Source organism: Gadus morhua, chromosome 11 (assembly GCF_902167405.1).
Source record: "Gadus morhua chromosome 11, gadMor3.0, whole genome shotgun sequence".
Lineage (NCBI taxonomy): Eukaryota > Metazoa > Chordata > Actinopteri > Gadiformes > Gadidae > Gadus > Gadus morhua.
This window is the reverse complement of record NC_044058.1, coordinates 26680239-26701220: the sequence shown is the minus strand read 5'-3', so window position 1 is coordinate 26701220 and position 20982 is coordinate 26680239. Positions and strand designations below refer to the sequence as shown.

The window sequence follows — 20982 nt, the reverse complement described above, 5'->3', positions numbered from 1 at the left end:
CACAGAGGCGTAACAAGGAAGTGATTCACACAAAGCATCAAATAAAACCATGAGAAAGTATAAAATGAAAATGTGTTTATTTACTTGACAGTTTATTATGATTCAGTGCTTCCTCTGAAATATAAATAGATGGTATGGGGTCAGAGCAACAGACTAGGGCACGATAGTGTTAACAAACATGGTGACTGACGCCAATACAATCTTTTAGTGAACATAAAAAGACACGTACAATAAAAAAGATCTATCCCAAAAAAATAAGAATCAAAAAATGCAGCAAATTATGAATCAAGTATCGTAGCTATTTTTGGGGGATTGGGGTACAGCAGTAGTTTAGAGTCAGTATTTTAATCCTAGTGTTTGCTCCACTCACAAAGCCTATAGGGAGTGGTTTTCAAAAATAAAATGCCATATTCATTTCCATCTTGCATTGTATATCGACTTAATAAAAAAGGTGAATTCTCCCCACACTGCTTTGCAAAAATGCCCCATCTCAACATAAAAAGCATAGACTTCAAAATTATTGGATGTTACGTTTTCTACGATAACACATTTTCCAAGACAATTCTTACAAGTCCCCTTTCTTCATTGCCAGATGTTCCTTTGTAAGTGTCTAAAAATATGGACAGTTGAGGAGAACCAAGAACCAAGATGGAGGCTTTTGACGCAGTGTTGCAAACAAATAAAGTGCACGTGCAACACTCGGGTTGTTCAATAGGCCCACGAAGGGTTTCTAAAAGCACTTGGACGTGAACAACAAAAGATTCGAGAGGGAGGGCGAGAGACAAAGAAAGGGGGAAAGGGGAGAGGGAGAGGGAGAGGGAGAGGGAGAGAGAGAGAGAGAGAGAGAGAGAGAGAGAGAGAGAGAGAGAGAGAGAGAGAGAGAGAGAGAGAAAGTGACCACATTGTAGTGCTTGACCACACCTTGAGGAATGTTCTTTAATGTTGGTAAATAACCCACCGAGCAGGCAGCAACCCCGTGGTTACAACACATGGTACAGCCCTGTCCTCACAACACATAGTACATCCCTTTATAGAAGAAGAACCCGACATGGTGATGATGGGGCGTTGCACGCCCTGCATCTCGCAGGTGGGAGTGGTTGGTAGGTTGGTGGGGTGGCTGGGTGGGGTTGGTAGGTTGGTGGGGTGGGTGGGTGAGTGTGGTCGGTAGGGTGGGTGGGGTAGGTGGGGTAGGTGGGGTGGGTGGGGTTGGGTGTCAGATGGAGTGGGGTCAGGGTATTGGGGCGGGGAGTATTTTTGGGGCATAAGTATACACTGCATGGGGAAAAGCCATTGACACGATGTGTTTATGATTACAATTCAAGTGCCGAGGGGAGACGGAACACGTCGAAGCTCTAGACGTCAGAGAAGCGCCGTTATGGAGGAACAAAAGACTGCCGCTTGAACTCCACTACACAGAAAGAATAGAAACCAACCTAAACACCGATTAAAAACGGCATCATTTCTTTGTACCAAAGCCTACCACTCAACCCTCGCCAACAGCGAGGTGTCAACAAATAAAGCGTAGTGTGTGTCCAACATGAGCGACCTGGAAATGGTCCTCAACACAGCCCGGGCTACATGTTCAGCGTGCGTTAAAAGGCGGGTGAATAAATAGACGACAGAACCACGATGATGCGTGAAAAGGCCAACGTATGTCTAAAGGGCGACCCCAGACACTGAAAAACAACGTTCTGAGCAGCAGGTTCGAAGACCCCCAGCGAGGCAAAAGTGGTAATGCCAGCCGAGTGGAAGGTCCGGGGGCTCCCTCTCTCCCGGGTACGGTGGTGGTGTTAGCGCTGTAGAACCAGCAAAACGCCTCGATAACGGACGTCGACAGCTCCCAGAAACTCAGACAGACAGGGTCACGCGGAGCCACTCTCTCCCTCTCAATCCTTCTCGGCAGGAGGTGGAATATTCAACCCCGTGAGTCCGAGAGAGGGGGGAGATGGGGAGATGAGGGGGTAAAGATGGCTGCAGCACTGCATCTGACCGGCCCGACCGTGAAGATGATGCCAAAACCAACACGTACTCCATGTACAAAAAGTAATGTCCACACATGAAGAAACAAATGCGTTAAAGAAACAAATGCCACATGCTTGATTTGCGGTCGCGGTAGAAAAAAACGAGTCGTCTCGACACGGACATCGAGGAGACGGTGAATCGCAATTTAAATAGCATTCCCTTTCATGAGCACCGACCCCTTGACGAAACACACACGCACGCACACAAGCGACCACACACACACACACACACGCACGCACGCACAACTACGTCATCCGTCACTGTCTTTAACACCTATGGGATTGCCGCGCGGTCCGTACGTGCAGACCCCTGGAGGGCGAGTGCCAGACCCAGGGCGGTGGTCCACTGAGCCGGGGGGCTACGGCCATCCAGGGAAGAAGCAGAGTAGAGAGGGAGGGTCAGCAGGAGGAGGAGGAGTAAGGGGGCCAGCGCCCGGGCCCCTGGCCTTGCTATTTGGCGCTCTTCTTTGGCACGGTGCCCCTCTTGGCCTGCCACAGGTGGTTGTGGATGGTGAGGGCGTCCACGCTCACCGACACCGTCTTGGCGGGGATGGCGGTGAACTGCTTGCGGTCCGAGCTGTACTTGTACATCTTGTCGATCATCTTCTTGGTGATGCTCTTGGGCCCCGAGCCCGTCAGCTTGTGCATCTCCTCCGTGTCGGGGACGAAGGTGTAGAGCGAGCGGAACTGGCAGCCGCCGTCCCGGAACAGGATCAACAGGTGGTTGGAGTCGCTGCGCTCCAGCTCCTGGTTACACAGGAGGAGGATGGGTTAATACATCATTCATTCATTCATCCGTTCGTTCATTCATTCATTCACTCTCCAGCTCTTGGTTACACAGAGGAGGAGGATGGGTTAATACATCATTCATTCATTCATTCACTCTCAAGCTCCTGGTTACACAGGAGGAGGATGGGTTAATACATCATTCATTCATTCACTCTCCAGCTCCTGGGAGGAGGATGGGTTAATACATCATTCATTCATTCATTCATTCACTCTGCAGCGCCTGGTTCTACAGAGGAGGAGAATGATTCAAATACCTAATTTGATAATTAATTAATTAATTATATTCTTATAGAAAAATCGACCTGCCACCCATTTGGGCTCTTGGAGGGAAGTAAGAAGAGTTTTCTAGAATCAAAAGCCCATCTCAGGCCGACATGTTGTAACTAACAACACACACACTGATAAGTACAGCCAACAGTCAAGTTTGGTTTATAAAGCCCTAAATGAGACCCATCAAGGGGCTTACAGCTGGCGTCACACTGAATGTTTGTCTGCGATGTCATTAAGACCTCAGACATAAGGTTGCTCTCGCCACTGGAACATGGAGTGAATAACTGGGAAAGTCCCAACATGCTTGGTTAATTTTACTTCTTATAGAGAAGCTTTTCCCAACACAAGCACAATAGAAAGTGTTTTAGTGAAGCTTATTCTTTATGAATGAATGCATATTGACAGTCCCCGAGCATGTCTCATGTGCAGCTCATTCTTTATATATTTTTTTAGAATTATGGATAACAATACAAAGCATTGCCCAAAATTGTAATGAATGCTGTGTGTTGAAGCTCTGTGTCTTATATCTCCAAGGAGCGTACACACAGAGAATCAGATCCTGGCTAAGGGTCTGATGCACCATGTGGCACATCGATGGCGTTCATTACCAACTCCGACCACGAGATTGGCGGGCGATCAACGCACGGAAAGGGAAGCAGCAGAAATGTCTCACTGGACGGCGAAGCGACAGCTCGTCTCTAAATGTGAGAGCCGTCTACATGTGGATTAATAAAGCTGATCTCATCTTCGCTGTCCCTCCTGAGGTTACGTAGCAGGGCTGAGGAACTTCTGTGTCCAGACGCAGCAAGTATGAAGCCATGCATGCGTCTGGAGAACATCCTTTAGTCCGTGTACACGTTCCATATATGCTACTGCAGCACATGCTCATTCTGCCGTAGCAAGTGACAAACTCACAACAGCACGGCTCTTCAGTCACTTGATGAGACTAAAATAGAGTGTGACGAAATCATACTCACAAATTTTTTTTGGATTGATTTAGTAAAATCAATCAAATCCAAATATATTTTGATTTAACTCGTTATTAAATGTGGGATGTGATGTTTCAGCGATGCGCAAAAGGCTGCTAAATGGACTACATTTATAGACCGCTTTTCTAACCAATGGCCACTCAAAGCGCTTAACAATACTGCCTAACATTCACTCATTCATACATTCATTCAAAGTGCCCGTCGCCCCAGCCTGGGCCCTGAGGTGGGGTTATTATAATAATAATAATAATAATAATAATAATAAGATACAGTTCATTTATAGTGCCCTTTTCATCCGAAGATCTCAAAGGGCTACAGGTTAAAAGCAGTGGTTAAAAAAAGAATATACAGGTGCTGGTCATATTATTAGAATATCATGAAAAAGTTGATTTATTTCATTAATTCCATTTAGAAAGTCAAACCTGTAGAATGTATACATTCATTCCAAACAGACTGATACATTATAAGTGTTTTTTGCCAAAAAGAAGATGATTATAGCTGACAACCAATGAAAACCCTAAATTCAACATCTCAGAAAATTAGAATATGGTGAAAAGGTCAGATATTGAAGACACCTGGTGCCACACTCTAATTAGCTAACTAACTCAAAACACCTGGAAAAGCCTTTAAATGGTCTCTCGTTTTGATTCTGTATGACACACAATCATGGGGAAGACTGCTGACTTGACAACTGTCCAAAAGATGACCATTGATACTTTAAAGAAGGAGGGCAAGACACAAAAGGTCATTGCCAAAGAGGTTGGATGTTCCCAGAGCTCTGTGTCCAAGCACATTAATAGAGAGGCGAAGGGAAGAAAAAGATGTGGTAGAAAAGAGTGTACAAGCAAGAGGGATAAACGCGCCCTGGAGAGGATTGTCAAACAAAACCGATTCAAAAATGTGGGGGAGATCCACAAAGAGTGGACTGTAGCTGGAGTCAGTGCTTCAAGAAGCACCACACACCGACGTATGCAAGATATGGGCTTCAGCTGTCGCATTCCTCGTGTAAAGCCACTCTTGAATAAGAGACAACGTCAAAAGCGTCTCGCCTGGGCTCAAGACAAAATGGACTGGACTGCTGCTGAGTGGTCCAAAGTTATGTTTTCAGATGAAAGTAAATTTTGTATCTCCTTTGGAAATCAAGGTCCCAGAGTCTTGAGGAAGACAGGAGAGGCACAGAATCCACGTTGCCTGAAGTCCAGTGTAAAATTTCCACAGTCAGTAATGGTCTGGGGTGCCATGTCATCTGCTGCTGTTGGTCCACTGTGTTTCCTGAGGTCCAGGGTCAATGCAGCAGTCTACCAGGAAGTTTTAGAACACTTTATGCTGCCTGCCGCGGACCAACTTTATGGAGGTGACGATTTCATTTTCCAACATGACTTGGCACCTGCACACAGTGCCAAATCTACCAGTACCTGGTTTAAGGACCATGGTATCCCTCTTCTTGATTGGCCTGCAAACTCACCTGACCTTAACCCCATAGAAAACCTATGGGGTATTGTGAAGCGGAAGATGCGAGATGCCAGACCCAACAATGCTGAAGAGCTGAAGGCCACTATTAAAGCAACCTGGGCTCTCATAACACCTGAGGAGTGCAACAGACTGGTCGACTCCATGCCACGCCGTATTGCTGCAGCAATTCAGGCAAAAGGAGCTGCAACTAAGTATTGATTGCCATACATGCTGAAACTTTCCATGTTCATACTTTTCAGTTGGCCCACATTTCTAAAAAATCATTTTTTGTAGTAGTCCTAACTAATATTCTAATTTTCTGAGATACTGAATTTGGGATTTTCAGTAATTGTCAGTACTAATCATCCAAATTAAAAGAAATAAACATTTCAAATATATCACTCTGTGTGTAATGAATTGATATAATATGTAAGTTTCACGTTCTGAATATAATTACTGAAATAAATCAACTTTTTCATGATATTCTAATAATTTGACCAGCACCTGTATATTTAAAAAACGAAAATAAAAATAAAAAGGGGTTTAAAAACATCTAGTGAGAGCAAAAGGTTTTCTTAAAAATAAATGTTTAAGACCTTTTTTAAAACAAAGGGTTAAAAGGGTTAGGGCTAGGCAGACACGGTGGAGGTACCTCCAGGATCTGGTTCTTCTGGGGCTCGTTGACCTTCCCTGCCAGGCAGCAGTGGGAGATGGCGTTGTGGATGATGGCCTTGTTGGACTTGGCGCTGGGCTCCTTGAACAGCTTGGGACCTGGAGGGGAAGAGGAGGAGGAACGAGTCATCAGGAGGGACTCCTGCAGAGCGGTGTTGGGGTCTGTTACCGTCTGATACTGACCATGTGCACCTCCATGGAGTTAGAGACTGACCAGTGTGCACCACCATTGAGTTAGAGACAGACCAGTGTGCACCACCATGGAGTTAGATACTGACCAGTGTGCACCACCATGGAGATAGTTACTGAACAGTGTGCACCACCATGGAGTTAGGGACAGACCAGTGTGCACCACCATGGAGTTAGATACTGACCAGTGTGCACCACCATGGAGTTAGATACTGACCAGTGTGCACCACCATGGAGTTAGATACTGACCAGTATACTCTGGGATGGAGGTGGTATACTGACCAGTGTACTCTGGGATGGAGGTGATGCACTCACCAGTGTACTCTGGGATGGAGGTGATGGAGGTGGTGCACTCACCAGTGTACTCTGGAATGGAGGTGGTGCACTCACCAGTGTACTCAGCCATGGAGGTGATGGAGGTGGTGCACTCACCAGTGTACTCAGCCATGGAGGTGATGGAGGAGGCGGTGGAGCCGTTGTCCCAGTCCCTCTCCGCCATGCGACTGGGGTTGCGGCTGCCAGGGAAGGATTCCACCGAGTCACAGCTGGAACAAGAGACGGATATAAATATATATTCTTTAATGTATTTCTTTCTACATCGCAACTCGCATTATGTATGTAAACTAGAGCTGTCAGTTAAACGCGTTATTAACGGCGTTAACGCAAACCAAATTTAACGGCGTAAATTTTTTATTGCGCGATTAACGCAATTATTTTATTAAAAAAAAAAAAAAGAACTTTTTTTTTTTTTGGCTCAAAACAAAGAAGCAGTAGCCTGACTGCTATGTCCAAATGACATTTGTTCAAAGCAGTCGTTTAATTGCACTATAGGCTCTTTTTTTGTATCGTCCTGTTTTGATCAGTGTATATGCCAATGTTGTTATCAATAAAAAATCATTTGTACAAGGCAAGCCGATGCACTTCACCATGTTGATAAGAGAATTAAAATGAGAAGAATTATGGGACAAAAAAAATCAAGGGATATTTAACATAGAAAAATAATTTGCGATTAATCGCGATTAATTAGAGTTAACTATGACATTAATGCGATTAATCACAATTAAATATTTTAATCGCTTGACAGCTCTAATATAAACTTTATCTTCTCTTTTTGTAGTACGCTTGATTTTTGTTAATAATTCTACTGATATGCTGTCCTTTTCCCTAGAAGCTTTGGATTATTAAAGATATCTTGTAGGATGGTACTGATGCACTTGCTGGTGGAGTGATGAGTGATAGAGGGGAGGGAGGAAGGAAAGGAGGGAGGGATAGGAGGTGAGGAAGGAGGAGTCACGGAAGGCTTGAGCAAATGTGAGGAGAGGAGAGGAGAGTTGTCAAGGCAGCAGTTCCACCCCAGTAGATCTTGAGGCCAGACTAGAATCAAGACACAACGCTGACTTACAGTAGGTTCTTCACCTAGCTGGTCCCGTTTAGGACTTAATTATTGATGAATTGTTCCACGTAATGTGAGGCTTCTCCATTTCAATACATATTCTACAAATAGGAACGGCAAATAGGAATAGCAAACCTGTATCCATGGGATACTTTGACAGAACTTTATCATATCAATAAAGTCCTGGTTTTCATAATTTCATAAGGATGCCTTAACACTTGGTGGGTGTGCCTGGTATTCCAGGCTGTGTGTGTCTCTGTGTGTGTCTCTGTGTGTGTGTGTGTGTGTGTCTCTGTGTGTGCGTGCGTGCGGCCCCTGGGCCAGGAGCCTACCGTTGGGAGCCGGCCCCTCCAGAGTTGACGCTGTCGGCCTCGTTGGTGGCGGCCGAGGCCAGGGACAGACTGGAGCCCGACTGGGCGCTGATCAGGTTGTCAGCTGGAGGAAACAACACAGAAGAACCTCATCAACATCATCCTCCACTGAGTGGAATCACACAGAGGAACCTCATCAACCTCATCCTCCACTGAGTGGAATCACACAGAGGAACCTCATCCACATCATCCTCCACTGAGTGGAATCACACAGAGGAACCTCATCCACATCATCCTCCACTGAGTGGAATCACACAGAGGAACCTCATCCACATCATCCTCCACTGAGTGGAATCACACAGAGGACCCTCATCAACATCATCCTCCACTGAGTGGAATCACACAGAGGAACCTCATCAACATCATCCTCCACTGAGTGGAATCACACAGAGGAACCTCATCCACATCATCCTCCACTGAGTGGAATCACACAGAGGAACCTCATCCACATCATCCTCCACTGAGTGGAATCACACAGAGGAACCTCATCCACATCATCCTCCACTGAGTGGAATCACACAGAGGAACCTCATCCACATCATCCTCCACTGAACACTGTGTGGAATCACACAGAGGAACCTCATCAACCTCATCCTCCACTGAGTGGAATCACACAGAGGAACCTCATCCACATCATCCTCCACTGAGTGGAAGCACACAGAGGAACCTCATCAAATTCACTCTCCACTGAGTGGAATCACACAGAGGAACCTCATCAACCTCATCCTCCACTGAGCGGAATCACACAGAGGAACCTCATCAACATCATCCTCCACTGAGTGGAATCACACAGAGGACCCTCATCAACATCATCCTCCACTGAGTGGAATCACACAGAGGACCCTCATCCACATCATCCTCCACTGAGTGGAATCACACAGAGGAACCTCATCAACATCATCCTCCACTGAGTGGAATCACACAGAGGAACCTCATCAACATCATCCTCCACTGAAGGAGTGTGTGGTTCGTGTGTGAAGGATTTGAATTACAATTTTTATCTCTTGATTTCTACTTCTGCTGGGTACTCTCTACTTTGGCGCTTGAATGTCCCGTCAAGGATGAACTTTTATCATATAACTCCATTCAATATGAAGACTTTAACCAAAAGTAAAACAGCAATCATTGTTTTTGTGACCCAAAGCCCATCATTACCTCTTGCCGAAAGTGTTAGTTTTTCTCCCATTTCTAGGCTGCACAGAGACTGCATGGTCTAGTTTACAGCAGTACCATTTATTGTATGCTGTACTTCCTTGCACTTATTCAATGTTGTACGTCCTTGCACTTACGATGCAAAAAAATTAATTAGCATCGTATCCTAGCTATCTTTGTTGTATACGCAGAGCCGGACAGTAACGGAGTACATTTACTTGAGTACAGTACTTAAGTACAATTTTGAGGGATCTGTACTTTACTTGAGTATCATTTTTTGGGAGTACTCATGACTTTACTCAAGTACATTTGAGAGGCAAATATTGTACTCTTTACTCCGTTACATTTCTATCCATAACCGTGAGTACCCGTTACTCCTTCTGAAAAATAAAAGGAGAAAAGAAAAATCACGGAAACCCTCAATTTGTTGTTTCCCTCTCAAACGTGATTCCCTCTCAAACTGATTAGGACAGCCTTCAGCCTATCAGCAATCACCTTCGCTTTCCGCCAAAGCCAACTCCATGGTCAGAATTAGATGAGAGACGATTGTTGATTTGATTGATAAAAAAACGGAGAAACTCACACATACATAGAATTGTTAGCTGAATTTTCTTTTCTGATATTGCATATTTATGTAAGCTGAGCAATTGTTTTTATGTTCTTGAGTATACTGTTATACTGTATACTATTGTGCTATTGCCATGGTAAAAAGATGAAAATTACTTGATTTTACTTTCAATTCCTTTTACATTCCCCAAGGTGTTAACATTTTTCATAACTCTATGTAGGACGTTTCTATACATAAATGTAAGCACTGTGGCAGTAGTAATGCAATATTTAGAAAACATACTCTTGTACTCTTGATACTCAAGTACTTTTAAAAACAAGTACTTCAGTACTTTTACTTAAGTAGACATCTGACTGTAGTACTTTTACTTGTACTTGAGTAAAATTTAGCAAGGGGTATCTGTACTTTTACTCAAGTAAGGAAGCTGTGTACTCTGTCCGCCTCTGTGTATACGGGGAATGGGCTAACCTAATTAGGGATCGACCGATACGGATTTTTAAGGGCCGATACGATACCGATATTTTTTCATCAGCCTTAGCCGATACGCCGATACGGCGATACCGATATTTAGAGCCGATACTACTTTTTTTTTTTTTTTTTTTTTTTTTTTTTTTTTTTTGCTCCCTCAATCATAAAAATGACACTGATAACAAATGTTACAAGTCTCAATTAAAAAAAAGGAACATTTATTGAACTTCAATATAAAAAACTATATTTAACAAATAGTAAAAACAGGTGAGGTAGAACAAGTAAAAAAAAATAATAAAAAAAAAAAAAATCGGCGAAAATCGGCCGCGTATCGGCCGATACCGATACACGTAAAAAAACGCGAATATCGGCCGATAATATCGGCCGACCGATATATCGGTCGATCCCTAAACCTAATTATCGTTAGTGCTTGGCACTTGTTTCTATGAACATCCTCACAGTGCCGACAGCGATATGTTGTCGTTTCCCTTTCTTCTGACAAATGTACACATTCTAAGTCGCTTTGGATAAAAGCATCTGCTAAATGCCCTGAAATGTAAATGTAAAAAAGCATGACTTGGACACGGATAGGCCAGAAGAGATCTGGAGGAGCTCTTACGCATGGAGGAAGAGCACTTGTCGCTGGCCGACTCCTCCCTGAAGATGGACTTGGGCCGGGCCTTCTGCTTGGGCTTGGGGGTCTTGGGGAGTTTGGGGAGCTTGGGCCGGGCCAGGCCCTGCTCCTCGAGGAGCTCCTGCTGCTTGCGTCGCAGGTACTCCTGCTTGATCAGCTCCCGCCGCGTCTTCTCCTCCTCCTTCTTCCGCTGGTCCTCGTCCGCCTTCCGCCTGGGGAGACGTTATCGTATCGTAAGTTACAGAGTACATTACCATATGGTTACTACTAGATACTATATATTATATACTAGATACCATTACCGTATCGTATGTTACAGAGTACATTATCATATGGTTACTACTAGATACTATATATTATATACTAGATACCATTATCGTATCGTATGTTACAGAGTACATTATCATATGGTTACCAATAGATACTATATATTATATACTAGATACCATTATCGTATCGTAAGTTACAGAGTACATTATCATATGGTTACTGTTGGAAGCATTATCATATCCTTACTACTAGATACTATATATTATATACTAGATACCATTATCGTATCGTAAGTTACAGAGTACATTATCATATGGTTACTACTAGATACTATATATTATATACTAGATACCATTATCGTATCGTATGTTACCGAGTACATTATCATATGGTTACTACTAGATACTATATACTAGATACCATTATCGTATCGTATGTTACCGAGTACATTATCATATGGTTACTACTAGATACTATATACTAGATACCATTATCGTATCATAAGTTACAGAGTACATTATCATATGGTTACTGTTGGAAACATTATCATGGTAACACATTACGTCATCAGTCTGTGGGTATAGACTCTAGGTGCCGTCTCACCTTGCTTCCTCTCTCTTCAGCTCAGACTCCGCCTCCAGCTGGTACTTGCGGAGGCGTGCCTCCTCAGCCTTCTTCTGCTGCTTCAGCAGGAAGGCGGCACGCTTCTTGGCCAGCTCGTCCTCCGCCTTCTGCTCGTCCTGGAACACCACAACAACATCCCCACGTCATCGTCAGTCCCCTTACTAAGGTTCTGTATCTGAGTTTCTGGCCATCCGAAACTCTGATACACCCCTTTCATTCAAAAGTCAACTTAAAACCCATCTCTTCAGGCCTACAACATCTGACAAATCATCCTCCGCCATCTTGCGCAATCTCCCTCTATCTAAATGTGTTGTCTTTTGTTGTGCTGTTTATTTTCCTTTTTGGTTTGAGTGTGTCTGCACTGTTTGTAGGTATTCAATTTTGTAAAGTGTCTTTGAGTACTTAGAGAAGCGCTGTAAAAAAAACCATTCAATTATTATTAAGGTTATAATCATAACTACTAATCAACTGCTCAGCCCGTTAACATCATGTATTCACAAAGTTGTGGAAACCGGGAGGTTTAGACCTCCTGTCTTACAATTCTTATATTTAACCATATATATTTAACCATATCCTAATCATAACATAAACTACAGAGCCTTGAGTTGTATTTGTTTTTACTTAATTACTTATTTTGGTCTAGCATATACAGTATTTCAAAGTAAACCAGATAAAAATGTGTTTGAGTGTCTAGAAATACAACGACACATAACGAAAGAGATATAAATAAAATGTATTATAATTAACGTGTCCTCCTCCGACAACCAGCCGTTGTCAGAAGCTCCGCCCTCCCCCAGAACCCCGTGACCAGTAGCCCCCCCCCCCCCCCCCCCCCGTACGCGAGTCAAACCCCACCTTGAAGAAGAAGCCCAGGACGGCCTTCTGCTCCCCGTCCAGGCCGTCCACCGAGACGTCGGGCGCCCCGCCCTCCTCCTCCGGGTCCCCGAGCCCCGACAGGTCCACCTCGATCAGGGGGGCCCTGCTGCGCTGGAGCTCCTCCGCCCCCTCCCTCCTCCGGCCCTCGTCGGCGCCCGGCTCCGGGGGCCCGGGGGGGCCCTCGACGCAGGAGGAGGAGGACACCTCCGAGGCGGCCAGCGCCGCGGGGTCCAGCCGGGTGGGCTGGCGCATGTTGTCCTCGTCGTTGAGCCGGAAGGAGGCGCTCCGCTGGTGGCCGGCGCCCGGCCGGTGGGAGGGCTCCGGGGCGGCGGCGGCGGGGGTCCGGGGGCTGTCGGGGGGGTCCCTGGGGGACCGCCCCCCGGGGGTGAGCCTCGCGTTGGAAGGGCTCTCCGCCGCGCTCTGGCCGAGGGTCCGGGAGGCCGGGCGGCTCGTCTCCTTGGCGATCTTGAGCTCCGACGGCTTGGTCCTGGGGCCGCGGGCCGAGGACAGCTTGGGGGGCTTCCGCATGGCGGGGGCGGCGCCCGTGGCCTCCACGTAGTGCACGGCGGCGCGGACGTTGGGGTCGGCGGCGGGCGGCGGGAGGCCGGCCGCGGGGAGCGTCGTCACGTTCTGCTTCATGAGCATCTCCTGCTGGAAGGACAGCTGCATCATCTGCTGCTGGATGCTGCCGATGGCGTCGTTCAGCAGCTCGATGGAGCGGTTGCACTCGTTCAGGTCCAGCTCCTCCTCCGGGTGGAAGCCCCCGTTGCCGCCCTTCTTCTCCGTCTCCAGGGCGACCGGCGGCGGGGGGGACGGCTCCGCCTCCTTCTCTGCCCTCAGGGCTTCCACGCAGAAGTCGTCCTTGGACGCCGCGTCCTTCCCCCCGTTCACGTCGTCCTTGGAGAAGTCCGCCTTGAGCGGGTTGGGCAGCGTGTCGCTCCTGCCGCCGCCCTTCTTGACGATGTGCAGGAACGCCGCCTTGCCCAGCTTCTGCCGCTGCCGCGCCGACAGCACCTCCATCTTCTTCTTCTGGTGCTCGATGGCCCGCCGCTTCTCCTCCAGCTGCATGTGGAGCTGCACCAGCTCCGACGCCAGCATGTTGGCGCCGCCGCCGCCGCCGCCGCCGCCGCCCTCCCCGCCGCCGCGGGCCCCCAGGGGGGACGAGGGGCTCTGGTCCCGCTTCAGCCTCCAGGAGGAGGCCAGGGGCCCGCTGCACTCGGAGCCGTCGGGCGTGGTCCGCTGGGAGCTGGAGGCGCTGGAGCGCAGGTCGTGGTTGCTGCCGAAGCGCTGGTGGTGGGCGCGGCGCTCGGCGAAGGAGGTCATGCGCACGCTGCAGCTGGCCACGCTGCTGGCCTGCGAGTGGTTGCTGAGGCAGGGGCTGGAGCGCCCGCTGCCGCCGCCCGCCTCCTTGTCCTCCTTGTCCACGTGCTCCTTCACCTTCATGTCCTCCCGCAGCTTGGCCGACTCCTCCTCCTCGTCGGAGAAGGCCTTCCTCTGCCAGTTGGGGTCCTTGGTGGTGAGGGCCTCGTCCAGGTCCTCGTCATCGTCCTCGTCCGCGGGGGGGTCCCGCTCTGGCTCCGGCTCCGGCTCCGCCTCGTCCTCCACGCTGTCCACGTGCAGGAAGAAGCCCGAGGAGCGCTGCCCCCTGGTCTGGGGGTCCGGAGCGGCGGCTGCGCCCTGGGGGGGCTCCAGCGGCGACGGGGGGTCCTCCTCCCCCGAGACGAAGGTGCGGTTGAGGAGCGAGGGGGTTTTTCTCCTCACGGCCGAGGAGGGGGCGTCGCCCCGGCGCAGCGAGCCCCTCCCGGACGGCCGCGGACCCTCCCCGCACTCGTCCTCCTTGTTCAGGCACACCGACTTCTCCTTGGCGGGCCGCAGCACCGCCGGCGTCAGGGGCTCCAGGAAGAAGCCGTCCGCCTCGGGGTCGGACTCCGCGGGGGGGGGCCGGACCTCGACCCCACGGGGGGCCGCGGCCACGTGGGGCCGGACCCCCGCCGGCAGGCCGTCCTCGTCGTCCTCGTCGTCCATGTGGACGTTGCCCAGGAGGCCGTGGCCGTTGACCCGGCGGGGGGGCTGGGAGTGGAGCCCCTGCATGGGGTGGTGCCCGGGCTGGGGGTGGAGCCCGGCGGCCTGGTGCTTGGGCGTGACGTTGAGGATGTTGGAGGCCAGGCTGTCCTTGCTGATGGAGCGCGCCAGGCTCACGCTGTCGCCCGACGCCAGGTCCGCCTCGCCGTCCATCAGGTAGGGGTTGAGGCTGGACATCGGCCTACCGGGGAGGAGGAGATCAGACGGTTCAGTTACAAGCTAATCTCAGTGTTTACCCCAGTACTGTATGGTTAAGCGGCCGCCTTAACAACAATAGGGCCCCGCCTTGACTACCAATGTATAAAAATAAAAGAATTATAATAAATATTTTTTTATTATTATGCACAAAGCACAAAACTCTCTTAGGGAAAGAAAACCTAATGATAAATAATACATTATTAACAGTGGTCGTACCCTAAAGCTTTCTGAATGGAATGGCTCCTTGACCACCTTGACCACCTTGACTTTCTGGGGGAAACACTGAATCTAATGGGTTGGGCTGTCAGCAGTAGGGATGTTCCCGACTAAGATTGTCGGGAACACTGAAAGCAGTCCATCCTGATTATTTGTCGACTATAGTCATAATTATTTTTTTCATACTCGCAAAATGTTCCGTCAAAGGTGGTGTTAAATCGTAACTATTGATATATTTTGCTTCAACAGTTAATTCTAGTTATCATGAGTGCATGGAATACCAGAAAAGGTAATCGAATACCCAGTCAAGGCATATTCGTTTTGTAGGAGCTTTTTCGATATGGAAGGAAGGACTGTGATGGTTTCCACCAATTAACAAGACTCGAAAGTTAGTTCCCCCATGAAATCGATACAGTCTTTGTGTGTTACACCACAACTAGAGCTTTTCAGCCTGCTTCTTACTATTGTAGAGCCAAAAGGGTTCTAAAATTAGGTTTTAAAGTTTCTTCTATTGGGGACACTGTAAAACAGGAGACGCAGCATTTTAGTTTTCGGGGTAGGGTTCTTTGTAATTCGCCTTTTGTGTAGAAATATTGACCAAACGATGGCTGTATAGAGACGTCTCCTTGGCAGGTATACACCACTATATATACAGACTCATACCAATGATCACATCTTTAGTTCCCTGCTTCACAACGCTGTAATTCAGAGTGTGAATATCCAATATCTCTCAAACAAGAGATTCACACGACGCAAGCTGCTATTGAGAGGTGTGATCATCCTAATACACCACCACGGCAGCGCTCAGCTGGTATACATTTCACTTTCAGTTTCCTGGCAGGCGGCATTGTTGTAGAAATCGACAAACGCGTGGGAGGTCCAGCTACCAGGGCCAGCCGCTTAACGTCGGCGAACAGACCTATTTTAAGTTCAGTGACATTGAAACATGGGGAGGCTGATAAAAAATGGAACTGGAGAGACTATTATGAATATGAAACATGGAGAGACTTGGATACATTTGAAACATGGTGAGAATCTGATAAATATGAAAATAGAGAGAATATGATAAAAAATGAAACATGGGGACTGATAAATACGAATGAAACATGGGGAGACTATGATAAATATGAAACATGGAGAGACTATGATAAATATGAAACATGGGGAGACTAAAAAAAATGAAAGCTTATCATGAAACCACACCTCAGCTGGCAAAATCCTCAGTGGGCCAAGAACCACGCGACTAGTTAGTGGTCTAGTCGACTATGAGAGGTCAGCCCTAGTTAGCATTAACATTACAGACAACATGGACGAGAAGTTGACAGCATGTGTTTATAAGTGCGATCTTAAATGGATTTCATTGATGCATGGTACAATCTTAGACGGTTAGGTAAACACAATGCACTACTCCACCCAACCACTAGCATATAATGACAGTGTAGAACGTGTAGACACCGACGCCGTAAGGGCTTCAGTGTGTTTACGTCTGAGTGTACCTCTGTCTCTTGTCCGGCCAGGCGATGACGGAGCCTCGGGGCGGTCCCTCCATCTGCGTCAGAGAGTTTGACCGGTTCCTCAGACCTGACCACCAAACACATACAGATCACTTGTATCACAGAACAGCACCGCTACGTTTTGAGCTCTCTCTTGCCAACAGAGGACAACGTTAACACAGGTCTTCTATGCTAGTTAGCAATACATTTCTCAAGCCGAAGACGTAGTAAAAGCACTTTATGACGAAGACAGCTTACCTCCCCCTTCATCGGCCTGCGTCTTCTGCTGCCTCTGTCTGAGAGGGAGCAGCGGGTGGGAGGGGCTGAACGATGCGCTGCCCTTCCTGAAACCAACGCAAGGCAGCGCAGTCAGTGACTGAACGGCTCGGGCTGCACTGCTAAAGCTAGTCCAGCATTGGCAGACTCACTGACCCAATCCAATTAGTTTAGTAAAGATTTACGATCATTGGTTTGGGGGGAATAGGAAGTCATTCGCTCTACATTTTCGGTTACATTTACATTTTATAGATTTTGCACTGGGTAGTATTTGTGTTTGGGATATTCTTTAATTCCAATGCAGTTGAGGTTTGTCTTATACCAAGATACATTGTTATTGGTGCAGGGTTAACACATTTAAGTTAGAAGTGGCGATATCATTAGGATAACACACGCTGTATACACAGAATATATAATAAATCCTCCCACTATACTGGATATAAAAAAGAAAAGACTAATTCACCGCATTACTGATCAACGAAACTGTTGGATTTCACTTTAGATTCAAACCCTAATGGTCTTATCCTCATCCTTATTATCATTATTATTAACTATGTGAACAGTATATCAATTAAAGAAGCTCAACAAATAATTGCATGATAAATTCCCCAGACAATAATGCGGCGGCGACAGCCACGAGACACAAGACAAACATAACAGATACACAACAGATACATAAAATAAGAGAGGCCAAAACAATGTAAAACGCACAAGGCTGATAATAACGGACACGCATAATGTGAGCAGGAGCGCTGACTCACATGGGGTCAGACTCCTCAGGGTGCAGGAAGTAGCGGCTGCAGGCCTCAGGGTTGCTCTGGGACTCGGCTATGCCGGGGCTGGCCAGGAAGCTACGCTTGGTGGCGTTGGAGATGGGGACGGTGGGACGAGAGCACTTGGGCTGAGCCAGGGCTTGAGCTGGAGGGAGAGAGAGGAGGAGGAGGAGTCAGGAGGGAGAGGAGTTAGAGGGGAGGAGTCAGGAGGAGTTAGAGGGGAGGAGAGGAGTCAGGAGAGGAGAGGAGGAGTCAGGAGAGGAGAGGAGTTAAAGGGGAGGAGTCAGGAGGAGTTAGAGGGGAGGAGAGGAGTCAGGAGGGGAGAGGAGTCAGGAGGGGAGGAATTAGAGGGGAGGGAGAGGAGGAGTAAGGAGAGGAGTTAGGAGAGGAGAGGAGTAGGAGAGGAGGAGTAAGAAGAGGAGAGGAGGAGTAGGATGAGGAGAGGAGGAGTAAGGAGAGGAGTTAGGAGAGGAGGAGTAAGCAGAAGAGTGGAGTTAGAGAGGAGAAGAGGAGAGGAGTCAGGAGAGGAGGAGTCAGGAGAGGAGGAGTAAGGAGAGGAGAGGAGGAGTAAGGAGAGGAGGAGAGGAGGAGTAAGGAGAGGAGAGGAGGAGAGGAGAGGAGGAGTAAGGAGAGGAGAGGAGGGGAGGAGAGGAGGAGTAAGGAGAGGAGTAGAGTCAGAGGAAAGGAAAATAAGTCAGGGTCAGGGGAGAGAGGGGAGAGGAGAGAGAGGAGAGGAGTCAGGAGAGGGAAGCTGCTGCCCACCATCCTTGAACTCCTGCAGGTGCTTGGGTTGGACAAACTCGGGTTTGACCGTCTCAAACCACCAGAAGAGCTCCGCGATGAACACCATCACGTTGTGCTGGAGAGAGAGAGAGGGGACGTGTTATAACATCCACAGAGGACTGAACAGAACGTGGCGTTGGAGAACGTCTGGTCATCAGCCCATCGTGTACCTTCAGCACCAGCGGCGAGTACAGCATGTCCTCCTGGGACAGGTAGAAGCTCTTGTTCAGATACTCGCTGGAGAACTCTTTGAGCAGCTGGAGGTTGTAGAGGCTGTCGGCCATCGAGGTCACCTCCTTCAGGGCGATGTCTGGATGAGAGGCAGAGGCAGGAGTCAACACGGGAAAAACCAAAACTAAAACCCAGTGACCTGGAGTCTATAAATGTCCCAGTAGCTCGGGACGGCGTGCCACGTACGGCCCCCCAGAATAGCCTCTCACGGGGCTATCAAATTCAACACTGTACCGGAAACGATCTCATGTTTAAAAACGGGCTCGCGTCACAATAAAGCCTGGCACGCAAGGGCCTTGCACAATTAAAGTCCCATGACTCGTTTGAAAGGCACTGTTAGATTCGTATGTCCTTTGTATCCACAAGTTGTGTTAATCTGGCGTGCAACACGTCCAATTAAGGCAGCGGGAAAAGATTTAGCTTAAGAAGGCACCGTGACCACTAGACTGTTCATTGTTGGGGTGTAATCCTCAGTACCCGTTGATAAGCCCAGCATAACACTCCTTAGCCTGGGAACAAGACGAATCTGAGAGCTCATGGTTTTCATCAAGCCCCCACACAGCCAGACAGATTTCAAGAATCCCGGTTGAGCCCATCACAACCGTATATTTTATATGGGGCAGGCTTTATACAATGCTCTTAGAGAACCAAACATGTTCACAAATGGAACGGAGAAGGGAGGGGGCGGGGGATTAAAGTAACGGCGCACTGAAACCCTCACCGTACGACGCAGGACAATGCGACGAAGCCAATGCTCTTAATGGTAGCTAATGTGTGTAACCTACAGCTTTATATTGTTTTGCATAGGTGATTATTTTGTGAAGAAGGTGAAAAACATCCTTTTTTTTTAAACATGTTCACTCAATTCTGTTGAAAATAACTATAAAAAAAATCACATGTTGCAGTAATACTGACCTATGTTTTAATAAAAGTGCTTGCAACATCTCACATTTGGCTTTTGACTTACAAAAAAAACATCTAACCCACTCTATAGAAAATATCGAGATATAAATCGTATATCGCCATTCAGCCAAAAAATATCGGGATATCATATTTTGCCCATATCGTGCAGCCCTACCCTCTAGCTTCATGACGTCGGGGCAGTAGTAGTGGACCACGGAGAGCAGCGCCGCACCGTCGCACACGTCCTTCATCAGGTCCTCCATGACGGGGAAGAAGGGCAGCAGGCGTCCGCCTCCATGCTCCCGGCGGTACCGCACCTAGCCACCAGGGGGCGGGGGCGAGGCGGTGAGAGTCAGTGGGATGGTTTGATCGACTCAAGGCCACCACCGCTAACCCATAGACTACGAAGAGCGGCACGTGACAATAACCTAGAAGCAATGAGCGGCAGGTCCCACTGACTGATCTCAGATCTTCCACGTAGATACTGAGGCACTTCCTACGACATGTCGTCGTGTTTTAGACCAGGATTCTCCCCGGGGGGGGTCGTTCCAAAGTGGAGCAATCCAATTCCATTACAATAGGCCCACTCACACTTTGCTGGATGTTTATAGGTTAACGCAGACCAGCCGTCTAAATTCCACAAGGTGGTTCTGACTGAAGGAACGGTTTATTGTCCCCACATTGGCTAGACATCGAGGGGAGAAGCCTGGAGCACTCGACAGCTCGTGGAAGGGGGTGAGATGCTAAAGCAGAGAGCGATGACATGACAAGCATTTAATGACCAGTCAGACAACACCCCCCACCGGGGCACGAGAACGACCTGGCAAGGCAGCCGGTCGAACCAGGCCACCGGGGGAAGCTGGCTGGTAGAGGAACCCACTCACACACAGCTTTCACTGAACCACTTTCTGGGAAACGCGTGTGTGAGGCCGGTCGGTTGAGAAGGACACTGGTCCAGAGATGCACCGCATGACGTATGTACCGTAGAGGCATCACATGCCTGAGAGTGCAGTAGTTATGTTATTACGGTTCTGCATGGCTGTAAGGGACAGGCTTTTTCAATGTCCCAGATGATTAATTATAAAACAATACATGCCTTTATTTGTTGATAGCGAATGCATACCTCTCGGTCACTTGTGTTTACACCTTTTTTGCACTGCCAGGCATAAAAGAAGAAGGGACAGCTTAAAACACGAAAGGATGTTGAGCATCAAGACCCTGATCTGAGATGCATGGTTAAGAACGGCCGATGATGGATTATGGGCCTGAAACACACCGGAGGTTAAATG

At 48.0% G+C, this 20982-nt stretch overlaps 1 protein-coding gene across 2 annotated transcripts in view; it reads right to left on the bottom strand.

Annotated features, from left to right (window-relative positions):
- Positions 1-60: 60 nt before the first annotated feature.
- Positions 61-20982, bottom strand: part of camsap1b (calmodulin regulated spectrin-associated protein 1b) — a 38143-nt gene continuing 17221 nt past the window's right edge. For both annotated transcript variants that reach the window (XM_030369695.1, XM_030369696.1), the window contains 13 exons: positions 19869-20010; positions 18730-18869; positions 18539-18635; positions 17765-17921; positions 16986-17071; positions 16731-16815; positions 12718-15001; positions 11842-11978; positions 10954-11180; positions 8108-8210; positions 6815-6927; positions 6174-6292; positions 61-2768 (listed from right to left, as the gene is read on the bottom strand). In XM_030369695.1, the coding sequence (XP_030225555.1) occupies positions 2472-2768; positions 6174-6292; positions 6815-6927; positions 8108-8210; positions 10954-11180; positions 11842-11978; positions 12718-15001; positions 16731-16815; positions 16986-17071; positions 17765-17921; positions 18539-18635; positions 18730-18869; positions 19869-20010 (3987 nt within the window). In that variant the 3' untranslated portion in view covers positions 61-2471. The remainder of the gene's footprint in view (positions 2769-6173; positions 6293-6814; positions 6928-8107; positions 8211-10953; positions 11181-11841; positions 11979-12717; positions 15002-16730; positions 16816-16985; positions 17072-17764; positions 17922-18538; positions 18636-18729; positions 18870-19868; positions 20011-20982) is intronic.